Raw genomic sequence first — 20099 nt, forward strand, 5'->3', positions numbered from 1 at the left:
TGAGTAAAATAATATTTTTTTTTAAAAATGAGTGATCGAAAGAGAAGGAAAAGTTTTTGATTTGCGTGTAATATTATTTTATGGAAGATTGTGTGATTGAAAATATGAGAGAAAAAAAATGAAATGAAATTTAATAAGTTGTTAAGTAAATAGTAGTCTATTTGAAGAAAATGTTTGTTTAGAGGGAAAAATTAAAAATCGATAACGTGTAAAGTGCGAATATTTTATCAAGCCTTTATTGGGAAACAACCATGGGATAACAGATTTGAGGGAGTAATGCTATTTATCATCGGTGATAATCATCGTCGATTTGAAAAGCACTTGATTCATTATCGAATGAACTTGTATTGCACTTTCACGAGAGAATGGAAAAGATCAATTTCAAATTCATTCCATGGAATACAGCTTGCATTCTATTTGACAAACAGATAAAAAGACTTTCAGATCACATAATATTAATGTCTAATGAATAGATGTTTAGGTTCAAGTTTCGTATTCAATGTATTTGATCTATTATTTGAATTCTTCTAATAGGATCACTTTGACGGAGTCACAACCAACTTTCAATGAAAATGAATTATGTAAACACCGTGTATTTTTCCTGTGTTGCACAATTTTCTGCAATTCATGATTGTAACGAATATGCTACTAAGGATTAACAATCACGTAGACTGTCGATAATCATTAATGATAAATAACAATATTCGACTCAAAATCACATTTTAATAATAAAGATAAATTTATGGGATAATTATTGTTGACTTTTTATTTATACTTATATAAATTTTATTCAATCTAAAAGAATGTATATTCTACTGAGGCTGTAACTTCTATTGAAACGAGTCATTAGTTATCTTTAAGTTTTTTCTCTTATTCTCTCGTCTCTTTTTCCATAGTTTTATAGCAAAATTTTGTTACTTATGTATCCTTTACGTTTCAATATTGTTCAACCTCCAAAAATAGAATAGTCCGAGTAATCAGTAAAACTTGAATTCTGTCTGCACGAAAAATCGTCTCTATTTCTCTCTCCTTTCTCCTCCACCTTCCTCCCCACCTCTATATATACCCACACCGCCCTTATCAGTCATCTCCATTCTCTACCATTAAAACCTTCCAAAAATCAGTACATACACACACACGCCCACACGCACACATACAGGATCAAGATATGGAAAAATCCTCATCAAGAATGATAGAAATCACTGTAATTTCCGGCGAAGACCTGCGCGTAAACCGGAGGCAACTAGTGAAGAAAAACGCTTTTGTGATCGTTCAAACCGGTTCATCAAGAACGACAAAAATGGATAAAGATGGTGGAAGCTACCCAATATGGAATGAAAAGCTTGTTATGGAATTACCCATGCATGCACGTTTTATTAATGTGGAAGTTCAATGTAAGGCCTTGTCCGGTGGAAATAAACTCATCGGAACTGCGAGAATTCCGGTTTCGGATTTTTCTGGAGGGTATCTTCCGGAGAATTATCTGAGCTTTTTAAGTTATAGGTTGAGGGATAGGAATGGGGAGAGGAACGGAATTATTAATCTTTCTGTGAAGGTGATAGGGCCGGAAAATAAGAGCCGGGTCGCCAGTTGTCCGAGGCCGAGGACGGAGGTTCCGGTGGATAACAAGGTTTCCGGTGGAATCGTGGTGGGTATTCCAGTGCCATATAGTTATTGAGAGATTGAATTTTCTTTGCCTTTTTTAACTTTTGGGTGAAGAATGTTAATAGCTTTTTTCCCCCTTTTTTTTTTTTTTTTTTTTTTTTGTCTAAACGATTGACTAATTGACTTATTCATGATAAAATTATGAATTAATCTAATTGTACAATCATATTTGACAATATTTCTTGTGGCAAAATCTAGAAAGTTGATATAAAAACCTATTTTTAAAAGTTATTGAAATGAATGAATGTGATGATAATTGTCGACAAACACTATCAATCATCATTATACATATAGCATGATTGTAAAATTATACTATTGCATAGTTATCAACAATTAAACAAGTAAATTATATATATATACATGACCCTGTCTGGCCACCTGTTTTATCTAAACCAATTGGTTCGTAAAATTTAAAACTTGATTGTCTATCTATCTTTTCTTCATCTAAACTCACTTAAGACTTGTAAAAACTTGAACTTGACCTTTCCGTGTGATTTAATTTTACACGTATCAATTAATTATACTAGGTTAATTACTTCATATCATTTATAATGACGATTGCTTGAACACTTATGAATAATGCTATTTGCAATAAATCACTATCGTAATTGCTTTACGTAACATATATGTGACGGTTAATAATATAATGCACGAGACAATAAAAAATTATCACGTTAATGCATTCAATCACTAACCGTCACATGTATGCCACGACTGTGTTAGCGTACGATTGCAAATAATATACTTTAGTTGAACCCACTCTTGATTATCATACCAGAAACCCTTTCATATTCCAATAAATTCTGGTTTGCCTTGTAAAGCCATCCTCCACCGTGTTCAACCACCACCGACCCCGTTCAGTTCCTCCAATATTTTACCATTACAAAACAGGGAAAATCTACGGCAACCCATAGCGCCATATGACACTTTGAAACCAAAATAATAATAATAACAACAACAACAAGAAGATGCACCAATTGTAGTTTCTTATTGAATTGAAAATTATTGACTATACATACTTTTTAAGACATTGAAATGTGTAGCAAAACCTCACATGCATCAAATACACTACAAGAAGCGAAAGATGGACTTAAAAGAAGAAAAGGAACTATGTACTGATATACTAATTTAAGTACACACAAAAAACAATTGTACTTCAGGGAGAATTATTCTACTTTGCCATATGATTGTTGACATCCTCCTTGACAGATGTGTAAGTGGATGAAAATGATTGAATGGAAATGATGATGGTGTTTAAAACAGTCCATTGATGGCATTATGTCAACCAATCTGTCAAGGAGGTGGGCAATGTAGCATGATTGTTGCAGGGAAGTATGGATGATGACATCCACCAGTCAGAGATGTGAAGGACCCGATTATACTTCTTCATTACCACTTTGATTGCCATTTTTAAGAATGTCGAACTTGCATAGAGGACACGTGGGGTTCATGTAGAGCCATTTATCTATACAGGCAGAGTGAAAATGGTGACGACAAGGGAGTTCACGCAGTTCAGTTCCATCGTCATAGGCACAGAGGCAAATACAGCATTCCTGAAATCCAATGCAGAGATGATTATCAAGAAACTTCATTTGATTGGTAATGAGAAAACTTGACCAACTGTTCTTAAACATTGATGTTTTTGATGAATTCATGTTAGCAAGTTAAAGATTCATAACTGGGTAAGACGTAACCCCAATAAACACTTAAATCAAGCTCCCAGGGCCCGAGTTAGATCATGTTTGATAAGTAAATAAGTTTGCTTTCAAATAAATAAATTTTTTTGATGGGCTAAAGTTGGAAACAAAATAAGCTATTTTACTTATTTTGCAAATAAGATAAAGAGTTATTTTCAAAAGAAGTAACTTAATTTATTTAAACATAACAAAAAAGTACATATCAAAACATGTTTGGAACAAAACTTTACTCCATAATCTCCCATAAAATCACATCCCCCTACCAACCAATGCTTTATTGATAATTAACACAACCAATAAGCATAAAACAGGTATATCTAATCTCACACCAATTGTGCAGTTGTAAAGAACAGTATGAAGAAAGAAAAGAAATCTTAAATGAATTCGCAATGTTTCTATACACGTGAAGTATCAAAACTATAATTGAACATACCACATTCTCTAGAGAAAGAACGTGTTCAACAGGTGAATCAGTGTCACATTCGGTCATTATTCCTCCAAATGATTCTTGAATCTCACCACTTTGTTTGTCAAAATCACCAAATCTTCGGAATTTGTATTTAGGCAGTCTTTCAATGTCATCCTTAGTCGCTCCTTCCTATTAGCACAAAGAAACAAGTGCCAAATTAGTAAATTAATACTGGAGCACCAAGAGGAAAATGCTGTGCCAAATTAGCAAATTCATACAGAGAGTAATTAATACATGACTCAACCTCCAACACAGAATCACGGAATACAGACACAGTCCAGACCTTTTGTTTATTTCTTAAAATATGACTATATGTCTCATTATCAGAAAAGCATAATTAGAACATTTTATTGAAGATAAACATGAAAATATAATCAATGTCATAAAGAACTATTGTCATATGGAAGTAATAATCCAACTTACACGTTAATAATCAAGATAACTCAGAGAGAACACATGCAACTTTTATTTAGTACCACTTTTTGATCGGTGAACTCAGATTCTAATAGCATGTATGTCATGGACCATAAGGAATTTCCAGGACTTCTTTTATAAATCATATAGTACAGACAGATTCACTTGTTATTTAGGAAGAAGTGGAAGTAAGTGATGTCAGAAGAGAGAGAGAGCGAGGTTCTCTCTTTCATTTGAACATGGTGCGTGGCGGAAGTAGGACCAAAGGGAAAGAGGAAGAAAAAGTAACCTAAAACAATAGTTTCATCCACTATCATAACTTTAACATCATCATGTATCTACAATAATTCTACAGCGTCAGGGGTTTGTATACATTAAATATAATTAAAATTATTTGATAAATACGTCAATAAAAAAGAGATGCGATAAAACATAAATAAACTTCACAAAAAGTCTTAAAAAACCATATAAAATGCTAAATTTTAGTTCTTTACCATTGGGGCCAGCTCACTACTGTTTGATTTAGATAAAATAGACTTCTAGTAGATTTTGATAAAAACTGATAGAATGTTTGATGAACAGTTGTGAGCCCCATGCAATGTGTGGTAATTGTTGACTTTTGACTTAGATTTTAAAAAGCTTTTTTATGTGAATCAAACAAGGACTAGATTTCAAAGTGAAACACACAAGAGACATGGATGTGAGTTATATAAATTTAACAAAGAAACAGATATAAAACAAAGGGAGAAGTTTTTCCACATTTGATCCTTGAAGAATAGAAATTAATTTTTTATTTTTTCCCATGTGCTTGAAAGATCCCATATTCTCAAAATTTCATTAGTAAAGTGCCCAAAAATATGACTTAATGTCACAATAATTCAACTACTTAAAAAGGATGAAGAAGAGAGGAAGCTATCTGCATTATCCATACTAACTCTCATATTGCTTGTTACAGGAACCGATATCTACCCACCCCACAAAAATATCCATTGCATATATACATGCACATTAATAGAAAGATCAATATAGGAAGTTGCTCCACGCAATTGGTATCATCAAGCAGCATGGCGTGCTCTGCTTTTTTACTTCATGAAAGATCAAGATAGGTATATAAATTATGTCCCCAATCCCCTCCCCCCGGCACAGGGAAAAGGGACAAGAAAATCCCAGGAGGTTCATGTTGAAATATAGGAACAAGGGAAATTTAAGATGCTAGAGGGTAATAAATCTAGATGTCTTTGTCACAGCTAACCTGAACATATCAAGATCATTATTATTTAATGAACACTAGTACAACCTGAGCTTAAGGTGCAAATGCACCTGAACTGCACTCTGGGCACTTCAGCAAAGAAGTTCAACAACCACTCACAGAGAAAATAATGCATTTCATTTTTGTTGGCAAATTACAGGTATAGGTAAGAGATTTTAAAATTAGAGCTACCTGATCTGCTACTGCATATAAGATTGCAATTATACACGGTAGACAGCAGCACACAGCAATTCCAATGACACATGCCACAGCAATGCATATAACAACAAAGAACACATCGAAAGCCAGAAATGTAATACAAAGCCTGCAAAACAAAACCCCATTCATGGATAGTAAACAAAGGAGAGGAAAAACATATAGATATTGAGGCCTCAACGGAGAAGGATATGTTTGGACAAACCAGTAAAGTTGTGGTGAATCATGAGTCAAACTTTGGCCACCAGCAGTTACCCAGTAGAAACCAATTATCCACCAAATAAATGAGAACATTGTATTTGCAGACTCCAGATGTTTAGCAACGCTGCAATAGGAAGAGGTCATTAATTATCTATTTTGTCAGCTCAGATCTGTGATATAAGACCTTCATAGTTTAATGCTTGCCCCATCATATGCAAAATGGAAAGATATCGGAAACGCATAACATATCAGAGATGTTGAATTCTAAGAGGGGAAGTCAAGGCCAAAGAACAAAAGACTAAGCAGAAGACAAATCTATGACTCAGACTTGGTGACCAATTATGCAAGCTAGACACCACCATAAAGGTCATTCTGTGTCGACACAGATTTATCACTCAGTCCAGCAGGTGGAGACAAGAAAAAGAAATAATACATTCTTCAGAACATTATAAATAAATTTATGTTAGCTCAGAAAGGTATTATATCATTTAAATGCCCAAAGAAAAAATAGTCTTTCGGAAGCAGAGCTGCATTTCATTTGGCACGTTATGTTGGCGTCCATCCATGCCTTCCATAACTATTAAAAGATTCAACTAGTAATCTCTATGGTAAGTTGTTTTCAGAAATATAGTGTTCTTCATGTCTTCACAAGAATTTTGAGACACAACTAGTTTTGCTTTCTCCTATTGGAATTTGTTATACTTCAAGTGAACAATAATTAGTTTACATTTATATAATATAAAAGAGATAAGTCATTACACCCAAAATTTCTCTTCCATTTGGCTGCATCAACAAGTCAGAAATCAATGCACCTATATAAAATCCAACAGGCATATAGGAATTCATCAACCACTTAATAACATCAAACGTCAAATACCATGATATTCCCAAGCATCTAATTAAAATGTGTTTTCTGTCTGCCAATTATACCCATTTTATTGCTACAGACAAAATTATTTAAAATAGCTAAAAAGAATGACTTTGATCACAAAAGTCAATACCACATTCTGTCTACCAATATGAATGCTAATTCGAGAAAAATACAAAGAATATAGATGTATGTGTGCATACCTAGTTTCATCATCATTTTGGTGGTCCTCGGAAGCATAATCACCAGACTCCACCTCATCGCTTCCTGAACTCGAATTCGAGTAATTCCTACTGTACCTAACGCTACCCCTTGAGCTCCCCTCCAAATCTCGCTGTGAATACCTCTTCTTATACTCCATCCAGACGCACGCCATGTGAAAAACGCACTGAAGATCATATCCCAAAATCCAGAGCCTCAAAGGCATTGAAGGAGACTCGTTCCGGCTCATGATCATCACAGCAATCGATACAATCACAAACGCCAGGTTCCAAAATAGGTCCAGTATCACTATCGGCTTCGAGTAGGCCCAGTCGCTCTGCCGCTCCTCGATTTGCTCGGCCGCAGCCTCGCGCACTCTAACGGACGGCTCCCGCATCACGCGACTGCGGCTGCTGGCTTGGCGAATAAAGCGAGACGCGCCGCGGAGGCTCGGCGGGCGGCGCATGAAGCGGGGGCCCGTCCGGAAGAAATGGTGGCCTAATAACGGCGTCGTGTCAACGGCTGCATTGGAATTGGAAATGTTATTGTCAGACGACATCGTCTCGGCCGAGAATTGATTTGAACAGTTAATTGCCTTTTCCGATGAGAGAGATGTCTATGTATTGGTGAAGGTTTGACCAGACGGTGGAAGTTGAAGATTTGGTGAGGATGAGTTACACCACATGTGGTTATTGTCTCAGTATGCTTGTCCGAAGGTAGGTACTCTTGAGTTTGGTTTATGTTTGGCTAAGCTTAGGTTATGAAGTAAGCAATCTCTTTTAGCTAAAAATAAGACTGTTTGGTGAAAATTAAAACTAAAATTTTAGCAGATTTTGATAATAATTGATGAAATATATAGCTGAAAAATTGTAGATTCTGTAAAATATGTGATTAACTTTAAATCCCTATTTGTAAATTCCGTAAAATATGTGATTAACATTAAACCCTGTTTGGGATCCATTTCAATGTGATTTTGAAAGAAAATATATTTTAAAATAATGATTTTTAAAGAATGTGAAAGTTAAAAGATAAATAAATGTTTTGAATTTACATGTAAAATTATTTTATAAAATAATATGTATTTGAAAATAAATTTTGAAAAAATTAATTTAAAAATAATGGAACCCAAATAAACGCTAATTGTTGATTTTGATTTAAATTACAAACTTTATTTTAATTTCCATCAAATAGAAACTACATCCTGGTTTGACGGCTTTTTTTTGTAAAGAATAATTTTTGAAAAATATGTAATTAAAAAGTAGGAAAATGTTTTAAGTTTATTTGAAAAATATTTTATACTGAAAATTTTTTATTTTATTTTATTTTTATTTTTTTGAAAGAATAATTATCAAACAGAGCTAAATTTTGATAAAAATTAATGAAATATATAATTAATAAAAGTTATATATCCTAGTTAAGCAAGTCAAATTTCAATGTCTCTCTCTCTCGTTGAAATTTGATTAGAAGTGTAAAATAGATTACATTATGATCGTTAGTGCCCAAGAAAAATTGCAATAACTATATCATACCATCAAAAGTAAAACAAAATATAATAAAATTAAGAACACTTTAATCAGAATAATTAATGCTAACGCCGCGAAAGAAATGTCACGAGCATTATTATCATAAAATACACTATTTTTCCTCGGTCATTCTATTCGATCCAAATAATTGTCTACAATAAACAAAAGATATGGCACTATGATGCAATTTTTACAGAATTTTACTGTAAATATCACGTGTCTTTCCATCTTTCTACGTATTTGTCCTCATTCTATCACAGCTACCTCTTTTAAGTAAGTAAAACAAAAACGAACGAGATAGAAAACTGTCCCATTTGATGCATGAAATTCCAGTTTACTATGTATTAGCCAATTAAAGATTGAAGGGTACCTATAGCTTCCAGAAGTTCTTTCTTGCTACAAGAATTTTCTCATTTCCATGCGACTCGGATTCCTTCCTGTGTATAGAAGCTTTCCATCTTATGGCACGAGCAATTCGATCTATTTTGGCAACCACTTTGGGTGTATCTCGAATCACAACTGTGCCTTCAGGACGCAACATTCGATCAATTTCCACCATCACATCCACAAGGTTACACCTGAAATCACATTGGGTGGGAGATTACAGTTAGTCTATGGCAGCAGCAGTCGTTCACTCCAACTCCAAAAACTAAAAAAATATGCTACTCATATCAAAGGCTATCTAAGTAATTAAATATGTTGCAGAATATATTTTATTTAAATATATAAATGTCTTCCTCTCTAATTCGTTCGGCACGACATCAAAACAAGCAAATCTCTTTAGGTGCAAGTCTTGCTGCCACACATTTATGAAAATTGTGCATGTCATAGACCTTTTATTAAAAAAGAAATGAATCTTGACTGAGAGAGTTTATTAAAGACATTAAATATACAAATACGTTCGCTCTATCACAACTTAAACATTTAGATAAAATAGTTCAATAAGGTATAATGCCAAAAATAACGCGGTACAATAAGATATGTGAATAAGTACAGAGATACAGATGAATATACAAGAAATGTTTTGTTTAGGACGAATAACCTTAAAACGACCTTCACCTTCTTCAAATAAAGACATGGTCTTAGAGAGAGAAGCTGTGCAGTGAAGCAGATATCAAAGAACAGTAAAAAACAATTGGTTGGGCAAATTATGCATGAATGACCAAGCATATTAGCACCCTAAACAGAGAATCATTGCAACCGTCTTGAATCTTATACAGTGAGATCAATTGGCTCCAAATCATAATGAGAAAAACCATATTTTTGTAGGAAGAATGCAGGCGAAAAAGGTAACGAAGAAAATAATGAACTATTCCTCCATGTAATGGAAGTCGTGTGCTAAATGGATGAAGAAAGTAATGAAAATATCATTTTTACAAGAGTAAGTTTCAGTAAAAAGCAAAATGCACAGGCATTCATGTGGCATAATCAGTTATTCACCATATGAATAGTGATTGGAGGTATTATTCAGGTGGTGAAGAAGCTCAATAAGTAAAGAAATCATAGAAAAAATACAATCATACCTGCTCTTTCCAGAGACGGGATCCTTTATTAGAGATTCCATAGCAGCTACATGAATCAAATCGTACGTCCGAGGATATGTAGAGAAAGGCTCGCACCTGAAAGCATCATCATACACATATTTCAGCCGTTAAAATAAAATTGCCTAATAATTTTTCGGTTTTATACATAGGTCATTCACATCACATAAATGAACACAACAATACATAAAATCTGCAGAAGGTTCATATATATTGCACACTACAGTCAATTGAGTTCATTGCGGAAAGGGAAATTGAAACTACATTGGTGATTCAAGAGAAGGTTTATATAGAGTGCCTGTCAGATTATTCGAGGAAACCAAATAACAACTGTATGGAGGCATGTTGAANCAAATGAAGATATGTTGTAGTATAATTACTTACCAGTCATGGTAAATTCCTATGAGGCCTCTATCATAAATAACGTCAAGTGTATACGGCTTGTGAGCAGGGACAACGTTCATCACCCAAACAGGATCAGAAAATAGTGCAGCAGCAAAACCTCCAAAGAATGCATTCATGTCCATGATATTTCGTATGGAGGAAGTTCCTAATTTTATGTTTAATGAATTTTTATAGTAAGCAACTGTCTTCGCCCATCTCCGGTTGTCAGATTCAAACTCGTTAATTCCATTTATCATCACACCAGCCCTTGAAGGAGCTTTAGTCAACCGTTCTGGCCATTTTGGAATTGTCCCAACAGCATATTGTCCCTTGGCAGAAGGCATTCTGCTCACACATTTCTTCAACTTGAAGTACCTGTAAAACCATATAGTTCAAATCAACAAAATAAATTGTTTGAGGCAAGCTTTTATGAAGGATGTGATTTTCAAGGCAAGAGTTGTTGTTCAATGACGGGGTTCAATTTACTCTGATTGTTGCAATAACTAGCATGCAGAAGTTGTTAGAATAATGAAAGAAAAAGGGCAAATCCAAACTCCAAATATTGTGAATATTGTGTTACCAGGCAACACTAGGGTTGTCGGATTCATCGCACAAGCTAAGGTTGAAGTCATTTTGACTAGGATGACATGAATCCCCGTTTCGCTTTTTCCAGATGGCAGTGTTCCCATCCACAACAATGAGTTTATAACACAATGATTTGGCCACTGCCTGAAGCTCAGCCCATTCCTTATCTTGTTTTTGCCACTGTACAGGGGGACCAGAGATGACTAGGTAGCCTCCTGGGCGAAGTAACCGATCAACTTCAAGAAAATATGTTGTATCTACAAAGTGCCAAGTTCTCTGTTATGAATAAATGTAGTAGATAACAGAATCTAAGGTAAGAAGGACCTGTGAAATATCAAGAACTCACTATATGCAGTGAAAGGGATCAAGCATCGAGAACAGTGCACCAAATCAAAAGAGAAACCAGGAAATGGAAGCCTGCGAGTGCCGAGCATAGCAACCAAAGCTGGTATTCCCCTTTCCAAAGCAAACTGTATTTGTGATTTGTGTGAATCCCTTGGAGCAAAAGAAAGAGTTAAAATGTCTTCTGCGAGCATGTACCCACCAAAGCTGGCAACCTACAACCACAATGAAAAATATGATATACAGCCAAATATGATAATCAATAGAAGTTGGAAAGAAGGAACAAAATTTATACCCCGCATCCCATATCAAGGGCCGTTCTCAAAATCCCACCAGCTATCGGTATATACTGTTTGAGTTTCTCAATATATTGGACTGCTCCATCCGGGAACATTGTACCACCACCAGGAAATATGAAGTATCGGCCTTCCTTTTTCATCCATCCCTGATGGCCTTTCCTATCAGCTATTTTGTTATAAGGCATGTTATCATGCCATATCTGAACATAAACAACGTAAATGGTCAACTCAAACAACCTGGCAGTGTTAACATAAAGCCCATGTTTGAGCCCCATTTTTACAATAATGCATTTTTCAATTCTCATTTTCAACCACACATTCTTCCATAAAATAATGATACACGTATTTCAAAAACTTTTTTCTTACTTTTTGACCATATTCTCCAAAAAATCAGTATTCCATAACACATTTTTCTCCAAAAATAGGGGTCAAACAGGGATAAAATAAATTGTAGATAAAAGCATGAAATAAAAGTGAACTCGTTAAGTTGCTAAATGCAAATTGAGAAAAAACTTGAGAACAGTTTGTTGAAGGCACTGCCAACTAACGTAAGAATCTGAATGAAGGTGACAAGTATTGTAGCAGAATTTCTTCACTACCTAGTTTCTAGAAATGATCTGTTTCCACTTCCCCTCTTAGGTAATATGAAACAAGCATCCTGTCTAGCGAGTCTGCCATCAATTCATTAGGTGACGACAGACGCAAACAAACAAGAACCAGAATTTTAGAGAATGGGAAGAAGAGATAGAAAAAGGAGAAATGAGAGAAAAAGGGGAAGAAGAGAGGGAGAAGGGGGAGAAGAAAGAGAGTGGGAGAGATAACGATCGAAAAAGAGAAGAAAATTAGAGGGGAAATATCTTGTATTCAATAATTAAAGTCTGTCTTACAATAAAAAAAATCCTATTGCTGCCTATAGATGAATTTGCTAGTAATCAAGGAAATAAAATAAAAGAATACTAGAAAATCATTTTTAGCCCACCAAAAAAATAAATAAATAAATAAAATTCTCTAATTGCTTTTCCTAAAATAAATATCCAAACTTGGCAACGATTCCATTAGAATCTTTGCCTCTATTTGGGAAGAATTTATAAAAATTTATATATTTTTCCAAACAGAGGCTTCACTGATCTCCAACGTTCTCCCGACTGAGGGAACTGACTTTTGAGAGATAAACTGCAACTTTCTTTCAAACCAAGTGTCGACACATAAGAGCACTAATTCATGTGTGACTTTATTAATAAGGTCTAATAAAAGTGTAATCACGAGAGGGGACACACTATGGACTCACAACTCTCACCCACCCCCGCTAACAGCAATAATGTCATCCTCTTCCTAAACTCGAGTATCAAAATTGACTTCCTGGACAAAGAATATGTTGTGGACACGCAAACTCTACAATTTCATTGAAATGACAATGAGGACATAAACTTTGGGTACGAAGGTGGTGGCGAGTGGTAGTTGTGGATGGGTTTGGTGTTGGTGGTTGTACACAACGCCAGGGGGATGGTGGTTATGGTGTGGGTATTATGCTGATTTGTGGGGTAGAGGGAGTTGGGTCTGGTTTTTTTGGTCATGAAAGAGTGAAAGAACTTATAAATAACTTAGTAGCCTAATAATCAAATCAACCGAGTCTTTTTTACCCACGCAGTGAGCTGGAGTCAAGCTCACTGGCTTAATCTGATATTTTATTTTTTATTTCTTGATTCGGTACCTTGCAAACATGTTATATAAAATTACAACCTAACCAATGGAAAATCATTTATTCTCTAATCTTCTATGTTATCCAAATATCACAATCAAGATGAAGGATCGAGCCTGTTTTAGATTACAATGACATTGTTGACATTCCATAATTTTATCGACTATCAAATATATTGAACATAAACAAACATATGAAAGAAATTTTAAGTTTTAATTTAGAGCACAAATGCCTATTTAACGCCATTCCAGGAATTGGATCAATGCATACAGACAATTCTGCACTTGCAACCAACCTACAGACTTTTAACATTGCCATCCAAACAAACAAAATATGATCTCAGAAACAATAGCATGTTGCTTCATAACAAACCAAGTAAAGAAAAATGAAGTAAACTACTTTGAACTAATGGACTAAAAAAATGAAACCATAAAAAAGGGTAACCGTTTCCTATTGAAAGATTCCATTTTTCATGACAAAGGGGGCTTACCCTCAACAACTCAGTTGACAGCAGGGTCTTTGCTATCAATATAATTAAGTCTATAAGCAATTCCTAGTTAAATATTATTTCCTCAGCATTAATGCTGATGACAAACTTATGAAAAGCTAAAAAAATAATGCTATCTAGCACCACTAGTGCTACAACATTGGTGTAGGTAACACAAAATAATAGGTTCAATGAATTAAATGATTTATTTAATTCATTGAATTAAATGATTTATTTAATTACACCTCTCATTTAATGTCAAATTAGCACCACGCACACTGGTGTTTCAACGCCATTGGTGCTAAATAGCATTACTCAAACTAAAAATTGTGGATTTGGCATAATAAGCAGAATACAAATTCACTCTCTCACCACACATTTAGCATTAGACTCACTAAACAAGTGAATCAAATGAGTAAATAACAAAGTCATTCAGGATCAAAGTATTTTTTGAAATTTTAAATGAACTGGCACAACGTACAAAAACAAAAACCAGTTGCAAAATTTACCACCATTAGTACTAAAAGACCTCTAACTTAATTACCAACTATCAGATTTCATTTCTTATGTTTCGGCTCCAAAATGCACTCAGGATACTGAAAATGGTCGAGAAATTATACCAAACTCCCAACTAACTAATTCTACGGAGTAAGTAGCAGTAACTTAACATAGTCACTGATAAGATTTAAACGGATAGATATGGACTCTCCAACAGCTTAAGCTTTTAACGCACCTTATACAAACTTTCCGGCCAGTGGACAGGAATGCGATACCCTTTGGTCGGCGGGATCAAGCAGAGCGGCATTTCTTCCGGCTTTGGGCAATGCCTTTCCCTGTAGTAATTCATTTCCCTGCTAAGCTGACTATTAAGTCTCGGATCTTCACAGGGCATATGATCCACCATATCCGCCGGACAAGATTCAATTTCCACCGCCGCCGTCTGACTCTCCGACTCCAGAAGCGTCACCACCCTCGCCCGTTGCGTAGGATTGTACCCGGAACCGGATGTCCGCGCCCGCCCCGAGCCGCCCAGTGGTGTGAAAACTAACAGGAAAAAGAGCAGCACCGCCGCTAAGAGAGCGGCAGAGAGTATGTCCAGCAAACGCCACTGCTTCGGATTCCGCTTCGAAGATGCCAAATTGAAGCGACCCATTTTTATCTGGAATCTAATTTCGATAATAACGATTTAAGATCTCATTTCACTGATACAAATATCTCTACATATATGTTTACATGTGGGATAATTTGAAGATCTGAAGCTTGGGGACCTTGGGCTTTGTGGCGCGCATATGGAGCAGAGCTGAGTTATTTTTCGTTTTTCTCTTTACAGCGCACATGGCATCGCATGGGCCATGTGTGAAGTGGAATATGTTATACTTAGTGCTTCGGTAGATGTACCATGCTATTGCAATGGTAATGTTAAGAACCGCGAGACGCATTAGTTTCGGTTATGAAGAGAAATTGATCGAACCTAACAAAATACTAATAGAAGCTTCAAATCACGCCAAGTATGCACAATGATAAGTTTGAAATAATCATCTCCGTGTTAATGCGTCTTTTTGTCGATTTAATTCCAATAATTGATACAGAACATATTGATATCAATATTGTACAGTAATTAGGAGTCTCGTGTTATGATAAAATACAAATGGATGGTCGCGATCATTGTCAACCTTGTCAAGAGATGGGGCACGCTCTAGTTAGCACCTTTTAGCAGTGCATTGGTGAACAATAATGCTATTCATCACGCTAGTTTAAGCAATAGTGAACTCTTGATTCATTATTTAATGAATTAAAATGCATTACAACCCTATTGAACAATGAATTAAACGACCACCTAAACTAGCGACGTAGAGCTACATGGAACATATAACGGTCACGGATTCCAAAGATTTTCTGAATTCCTTTGTTATTTTTTTTTTTTTTTTTTTTTTTTTTTTTACAAGGTGTCCGGGCTTGCGTCCAACTAGATCCTTGTCCCTGAACCTCCGGCCCCTCAGCTGCTCAGAGAGGTAAATCGCAGGATGTGCCCTTGTTGGCTCCCAGGTTCCCACAACTCATTTGGACTCCTTCCGCAAAGAGAGCTCTCCTCACTGGGCGTTTGTTCACACCAATGGCTTCCTCTCCATATGGCTCCCAGTGTTAACTCCAGGAATCGAACTCCCCACCCTTGCTTCCAGCGTCCCAGCGAAATGATTGTTCAACCAACTCGGATGTGCCCTGGGGGGCTCCTTTGTTATTGTTGTTATTGTGTGTGTGTGTGTTTTTTTTTTTTTTTTTCCCCCACAATTCTCTCCAACATTTTTAAGTTTTTCATTCTACTCCTCTTTCTGCTTAATTTGCTTTAAGAATTGGTTCTAGTGACGCTAACCCGTCCATTAGGGATCACGAAAGAATTGGAATAAAATAAGATCAATTCTTAAAAAAAGAAATGGATTATCATCCATACTGTTAGCAAATAAGGATTCCAAGAATCTTGAGTAGTACCAATTGTAGTTACCCCCATATTCTCTACACATGGAAGGCAAATAAGAAACCAGAGGATGTAGATGTTGTCCCCTATACCCTCGCAACATGAATTTTTCAATAAAAATGCCATTGACGACCAAATTGATCCATCTCTCCATAAGGGGCAGAGATTCCTCTTTGTGACCAGAAAATAAATTGTTGGTAGTTCAGAGAGTTCGCTCACCATGAGTCCAGACAATTTCATTCGAAATATCCCACCAACAGAATGCTTTTACCTGAGATCATGGATGTCAAATTCTTCACCCGCTGTTCTACATAGATATGCTTCAATGCCATTTGTTCACTTCCACGCCAAATTGGCAACACCTCCACCACCAATTTTTGGAACAAGTTCTGTTCAAAACCCTCTCTTAGTATATCCTCAAAATCTGCATAATCCCCTCTTAAATCCAGTAAGACACTGCATAATCCTTGATGCTTGCAATGTTCCAAAACTGAAATCAGACTTATTTTATCAAAAACTACGGTCTCAATTCCTTTTTGACTTGTTTCTGGCTCTACATTCATCTCTTTCTCGGTGAAGATTATGACTTTAGACGTGGCATCATCAGCAGGATTGGAAGTGTGAATTTGGGAATTTGGATTTCTTGATAACAAAATCTGAAGAGGTTGATTGGCCCCAGGTTCCTTAGATGCAGGAAATGAAGACGTAGAAGAAAGAATGATTGCATCATGTTCTTGCAACAACTTTGAATAGTATCCACCACGCTCTGTGACTTCTTCACCAAGCTGATCGAGAGGATGACCATTGACTGCAATTGAGTACCTATAACGCAATCCTGTATTCAGCTAAACATAGTCTCATGTAGTCTAATAGAAGAAACACAAAACTGGCAAGATAATCAAGCTATCAACAGAGTTCAATGAAAAGGCGATAGTTGGTAGATGGATCAAAATGTAAATGGAAATATTAACAAAGAAGAAGAAATCTAAGCCACCTTTCGGTACAAATTCTTTAAAACTCATTTTCAAAACACTCTTTCAATAAAATAGTTTTGCACATGGACCCACAACTTTTCCCAACTATTTAACGATAGATTCTCCCCCAAAAAAAATCACATTTCTTTCTTCTTAAAAAAATCTACATCAAATAGGCCATAACTCTTATTTATTATGTTGTCCAGTCATGTCTAGGACTATAGGGCAAAGATGCACTAATCACTAATGGTATGTATCTAATATGGGTTGAATAGTTAGCTATAGTATTAAGAAACAAAAAGAAGTTAAGATCTAGTCTATTCTAGTACCGTGAACCAAACATTTCTTCAGAGAGTTGCCATTAGAGATAAGTACCTCAGAGTAACAAAAGGCTTCCCTGTCAGCATTTGATGGATATAGGCTTCATTAAGCTTTCTGCACAGTTCTTCCTCAACTCCCACGGTCACTTCAATTCCTGCATCTCGTAGTTTCCTAATTCCCTTTGAATCTACAATGGCATTGGGATCCACCATACCAATCACCACCTTTTTCACTCTGGCCTTGATTAGTGCTTCGGTGCATGGTGGAGTTCTCCCATAATGGTTACATGGTTCCAAACACACATATGTTGTCCCATTTTCTGCCAAATCCCCAGCATCTCTTAGTGCAAAAACCTGCAGTTTTCTTAGTAAAAATATTTGAAAGCATCTTTGTAAATATATTTGTATGAAAATTAATCTAATTTAATATATTGATTTAGGATTTATGTATAACAGCAACAACTTTCAGATTGGACATCTGTTGCTAAACATCGAATTAGAACTAATATAAGAAAACCATTATTCTTTAATCTTTCAACAATTTGGATCAAACTAATCAAATCTATGATGGAATCAACATTTCATGGTAGCATCTCATTTATATAACTGGGAAAATCCCAACATATCTGAAAGAATAAAAGATATTTAACTCCACCTACAGTTTTCATAGCCGACCCGGTAAAGGAGGAGGCTTGTTGTAGGTTAATGGCCAGTATAAACCTTTCTTAAATTTTATCACGAATTCCTACATAAATTTTGTCGAGGAATCATCTAAATATCTAGTTGGATCTCATTTAGATATAGCAACGAAATACAGCCGATTTCATATTACTTAACGTAGTATCTATAGCAAAAAACATTTGAAATTGAAACAGGTATTCACCCCTTATATACAAGCCAAAGCACAGATGAGTGACATTGCCCACAGGTCCTAAGTAGAATACAATGTCACCAGCTAAAAGCATTTAGCTTCTTACTCAAAACCCCCAAACCATAAAGGTAAAATATATTGCTCTTAACATATATGACAAAATGACAGAATAATAAGTGTACGTTACCTCAGCATGAGGTTGGCCAGCTTTAGGGTGAAACCCTTCACCAACAATTTTCCCATCTTTCACAATCACACACCCCACCATAGGATTAGGGCTGGTGTACCCAATTGCAGTTCTAGCAAGCTCCACACACCTCCTAATATAATACCGATCATCTGGTTCTTGCTCCATCTGTGCTCCTCCTCCACACCTGACCCCACCCAATTTAGAATAATTTCTCAAACTGATTCTTGATTCGAACACCCTTTTGGCTGAATTACAAAACCCAGGTCTCAATTTCGGAGGAAACAAATTTTCACCTCGATTTGCCAGTGGATTGTACAGTACATGTTTTGTTAATGGAAGGGTTTGAGCATACATGCTGAAAGAACGACTGTAAAATAAAATAATGTTATTCTTCGAATTAGAAGAGTTGGTTTAGGGCAGAGGGAAATTTTTCCTAGCCAGCCGCCAGATAATGATTTGTCACAGAAAAATGTGAAAAAAGTGATCGGTTTCTGCTTTCAATTTTCTTACCTTTCATTAGAAGGAGTTAATCCCCCTTTTTGTTTTCGAGTCATTTTCCATTTTTCATTTTTTAAAATATGGAAAACACGTTTGGCAAGTTATTTTCGAAAACGCATTTTTGAAAATAAGAGAAAAATTTTCAAAGAAAACACAAAACGATTTTTTGATATTTTGAGTGTTTTCAGTGCAAATGGCCCAAAACATAGAAAACACTCAAAACACGGTAATTCCTCTTCCACTGTTCAAACTTCAGAAATTTCCCCTCCTCATTATTCCTCTCTCGGCTCTCTCCTTCTACTCACTCTTTCGGCCGCCAAACCACCACCTTCTGGTTGCCAAACCGCCGGGTGCAACTACCATTAGCCTCGCCTCCTTCCCCTCTACAATCTCCAACCAACCACCAGCCACAAATCAACACGAAGCAACCGAAAATCTAGCCTAAAAAATGAATGTCGCAACCTCTTTTCTACCGAAATATCCATCTCTGATGACGCCCACGATCGCGCACCACCAACACTGGATAGCCCTCATCCAGGCGATCAATACCATGTCCTAACATCAATCAATAATGCACTAATTCGTTCTAATGTGTTTCAGTGCAAAGACGACAGTCGCGAACCAACCTGCCAGCTTCGATTCAAGTCCTGGCGATTAGCATCAGTCAAGTATTAATCATGTCCCTACAACAATGGGTAACACTTCAATTTCATCAATTGATGCAGAAATTGTTGCTGGAACGGGAGTTTTCGACCATTCTTTTCATTTGCGAATGGCCTCTTTTGAGCAGAAATTCCGGCCTAATCGGCTGGAGTTAGGGCCAGCTATTGGGTCGGGGTTGTAGATGACATTGCGGGCTTCAAGTTCGTGCTATGATCTGGTGGCCATGGTAGTCGGAAATTGGCGTTTTGGAGGTGGCAATATTGAGATTGA

General features: G+C 36.0%; 4 protein-coding genes across 4 annotated transcripts; 1 reads left to right on the plus strand and 3 right to left on the minus strand.

The window, feature by feature from the left end:
• The first annotated feature begins 1168 nt into the window (after positions 1-1168).
• LOC111391389 (BON1-associated protein 2-like) lies at positions 1169-3032 on the plus strand. Its single transcript, XM_023016607.1, has 5 exons — positions 1169-1670; positions 2487-2568; positions 2709-2777; positions 2875-2878; positions 2994-3032. The coding sequence occupies exons 1-5, from the start codon at positions 1169-1171 to the stop codon at positions 3030-3032; spliced, it is 696 nt and encodes a 231-aa protein (XP_022872375.1).
• On the minus strand, positions 2762-7743 carry LOC111391373 (E3 ubiquitin-protein ligase At1g12760-like). Its single transcript, XM_023016583.1, has 5 exons — positions 6983-7743; positions 5916-6035; positions 5687-5819; positions 3796-3960; positions 2762-3218 (listed from the first exon to the last, which is right to left on the minus strand). The coding sequence occupies exons 1-5, from the start codon at positions 7537-7539 to the stop codon at positions 3042-3044; spliced, it is 1152 nt and encodes a 383-aa protein (XP_022872351.1). The 5' UTR covers positions 7540-7743; the 3' UTR covers positions 2762-3041.
• Positions 7744-8530: 787 nt separating this feature from the next.
• LOC111391385 (probable methyltransferase PMT13) lies at positions 8531-15764 on the minus strand. The gene is made up of 7 exons (XM_023016602.1): positions 14574-15764; positions 11651-11854; positions 11360-11570; positions 11009-11270; positions 10429-10803; positions 10027-10122; positions 8531-9081 (listed from the first exon to the last, which is right to left on the minus strand). The coding sequence occupies exons 1-7, from the start codon at positions 14991-14993 to the stop codon at positions 8874-8876; spliced, it is 1776 nt and encodes a 591-aa protein (XP_022872370.1). The 5' UTR covers positions 14994-15764; the 3' UTR covers positions 8531-8873.
• A 454-nt stretch (positions 15765-16218) lies between these two features.
• Positions 16219-19157, minus strand: LOC111391386 (riboflavin biosynthesis protein PYRD, chloroplastic-like). Its single transcript, XM_023016603.1, has 3 exons — positions 18666-19157; positions 17663-17961; positions 16219-17135 (listed from the first exon to the last, which is right to left on the minus strand). The coding sequence occupies exons 1-3, from the start codon at positions 19020-19022 to the stop codon at positions 16550-16552; spliced, it is 1242 nt and encodes a 413-aa protein (XP_022872371.1). The 5' UTR covers positions 19023-19157; the 3' UTR covers positions 16219-16549.
• Positions 19158-20099: the final 942 nt, after the last annotated feature.

This window comes from Olea europaea, unplaced genomic scaffold (genome assembly GCF_002742605.1).
Source record: "Olea europaea var. sylvestris unplaced genomic scaffold, O_europaea_v1 scaffold786, whole genome shotgun sequence".
Lineage (NCBI taxonomy): Eukaryota > Viridiplantae > Streptophyta > Magnoliopsida > Lamiales > Oleaceae > Olea > Olea europaea.

Coding starts and splice junctions, on each gene's coding strand:
- LOC111391389 (XM_023016607.1), top strand. CDS start 1,169: ATGGAAAAATCCTCATCAAGAATGATAGAAATCACTGTAATTTCCGGC. Junction 1,671..2,486: donor GGGTATTCCAGTGCCATATA/GTTATTGAGAGA, acceptor TGCCTTGTAAAG/CCATCCTCCACCGTGTTCAA. Junction 2,569..2,708: donor CAAAACAGGGAAAATCTACG/GCAACCCATAGC, acceptor TGAAATGTGTAG/CAAAACCTCACATGCATCAA.
- LOC111391373 (XM_023016583.1), bottom strand. CDS start 7,539: ATGTCGTCTGACAATAACATTTCCAATTCCAATGCAGCCGTTGACACG. Junction 5,820..5,915: donor GATTCACCACAACTTTACTG/GTTTGTCCAAAC, acceptor TTTGTTTTGCAG/GCTTTGTATTACATTTCTGG. Junction 3,219..3,795: donor TTCTTTCTCTAGAGAATGTG/GTATGTTCAATT, acceptor ATTGGATTTCAG/GAATGCTGTATTTGCCTCTG.
- LOC111391385 (XM_023016602.1), bottom strand. CDS start 14,993: ATGGGTCGCTTCAATTTGGCATCTTCGAAGCGGAATCCGAAGCAGTGG. Junction 11,855..14,573: donor GGCCGGAAAGTTTGTATAAG/GTGCGTTAAAAG, acceptor GTTTATGTTCAG/ATATGGCATGATAACATGCC. Junction 11,271..11,359: donor GATCCCTTTCACTGCATATA/GTGAGTTCTTGA, acceptor GGCACTTTGTAG/ATACAACATATTTTCTTGAA.
- LOC111391386 (XM_023016603.1), bottom strand. CDS start 19,022: ATGTATGCTCAAACCCTTCCATTAACAAAACATGTACTGTACAATCCA. Junction 17,962..18,665: donor CTGGCCAACCTCATGCTGAG/GTAACGTACACT, acceptor AGAAAACTGCAG/GTTTTTGCACTAAGAGATGC. Junction 17,136..17,662: donor AAGCCTTTTGTTACTCTGAG/GTACTTATCTCT, acceptor ATTGCGTTATAG/GTACTCAATTGCAGTCAATG.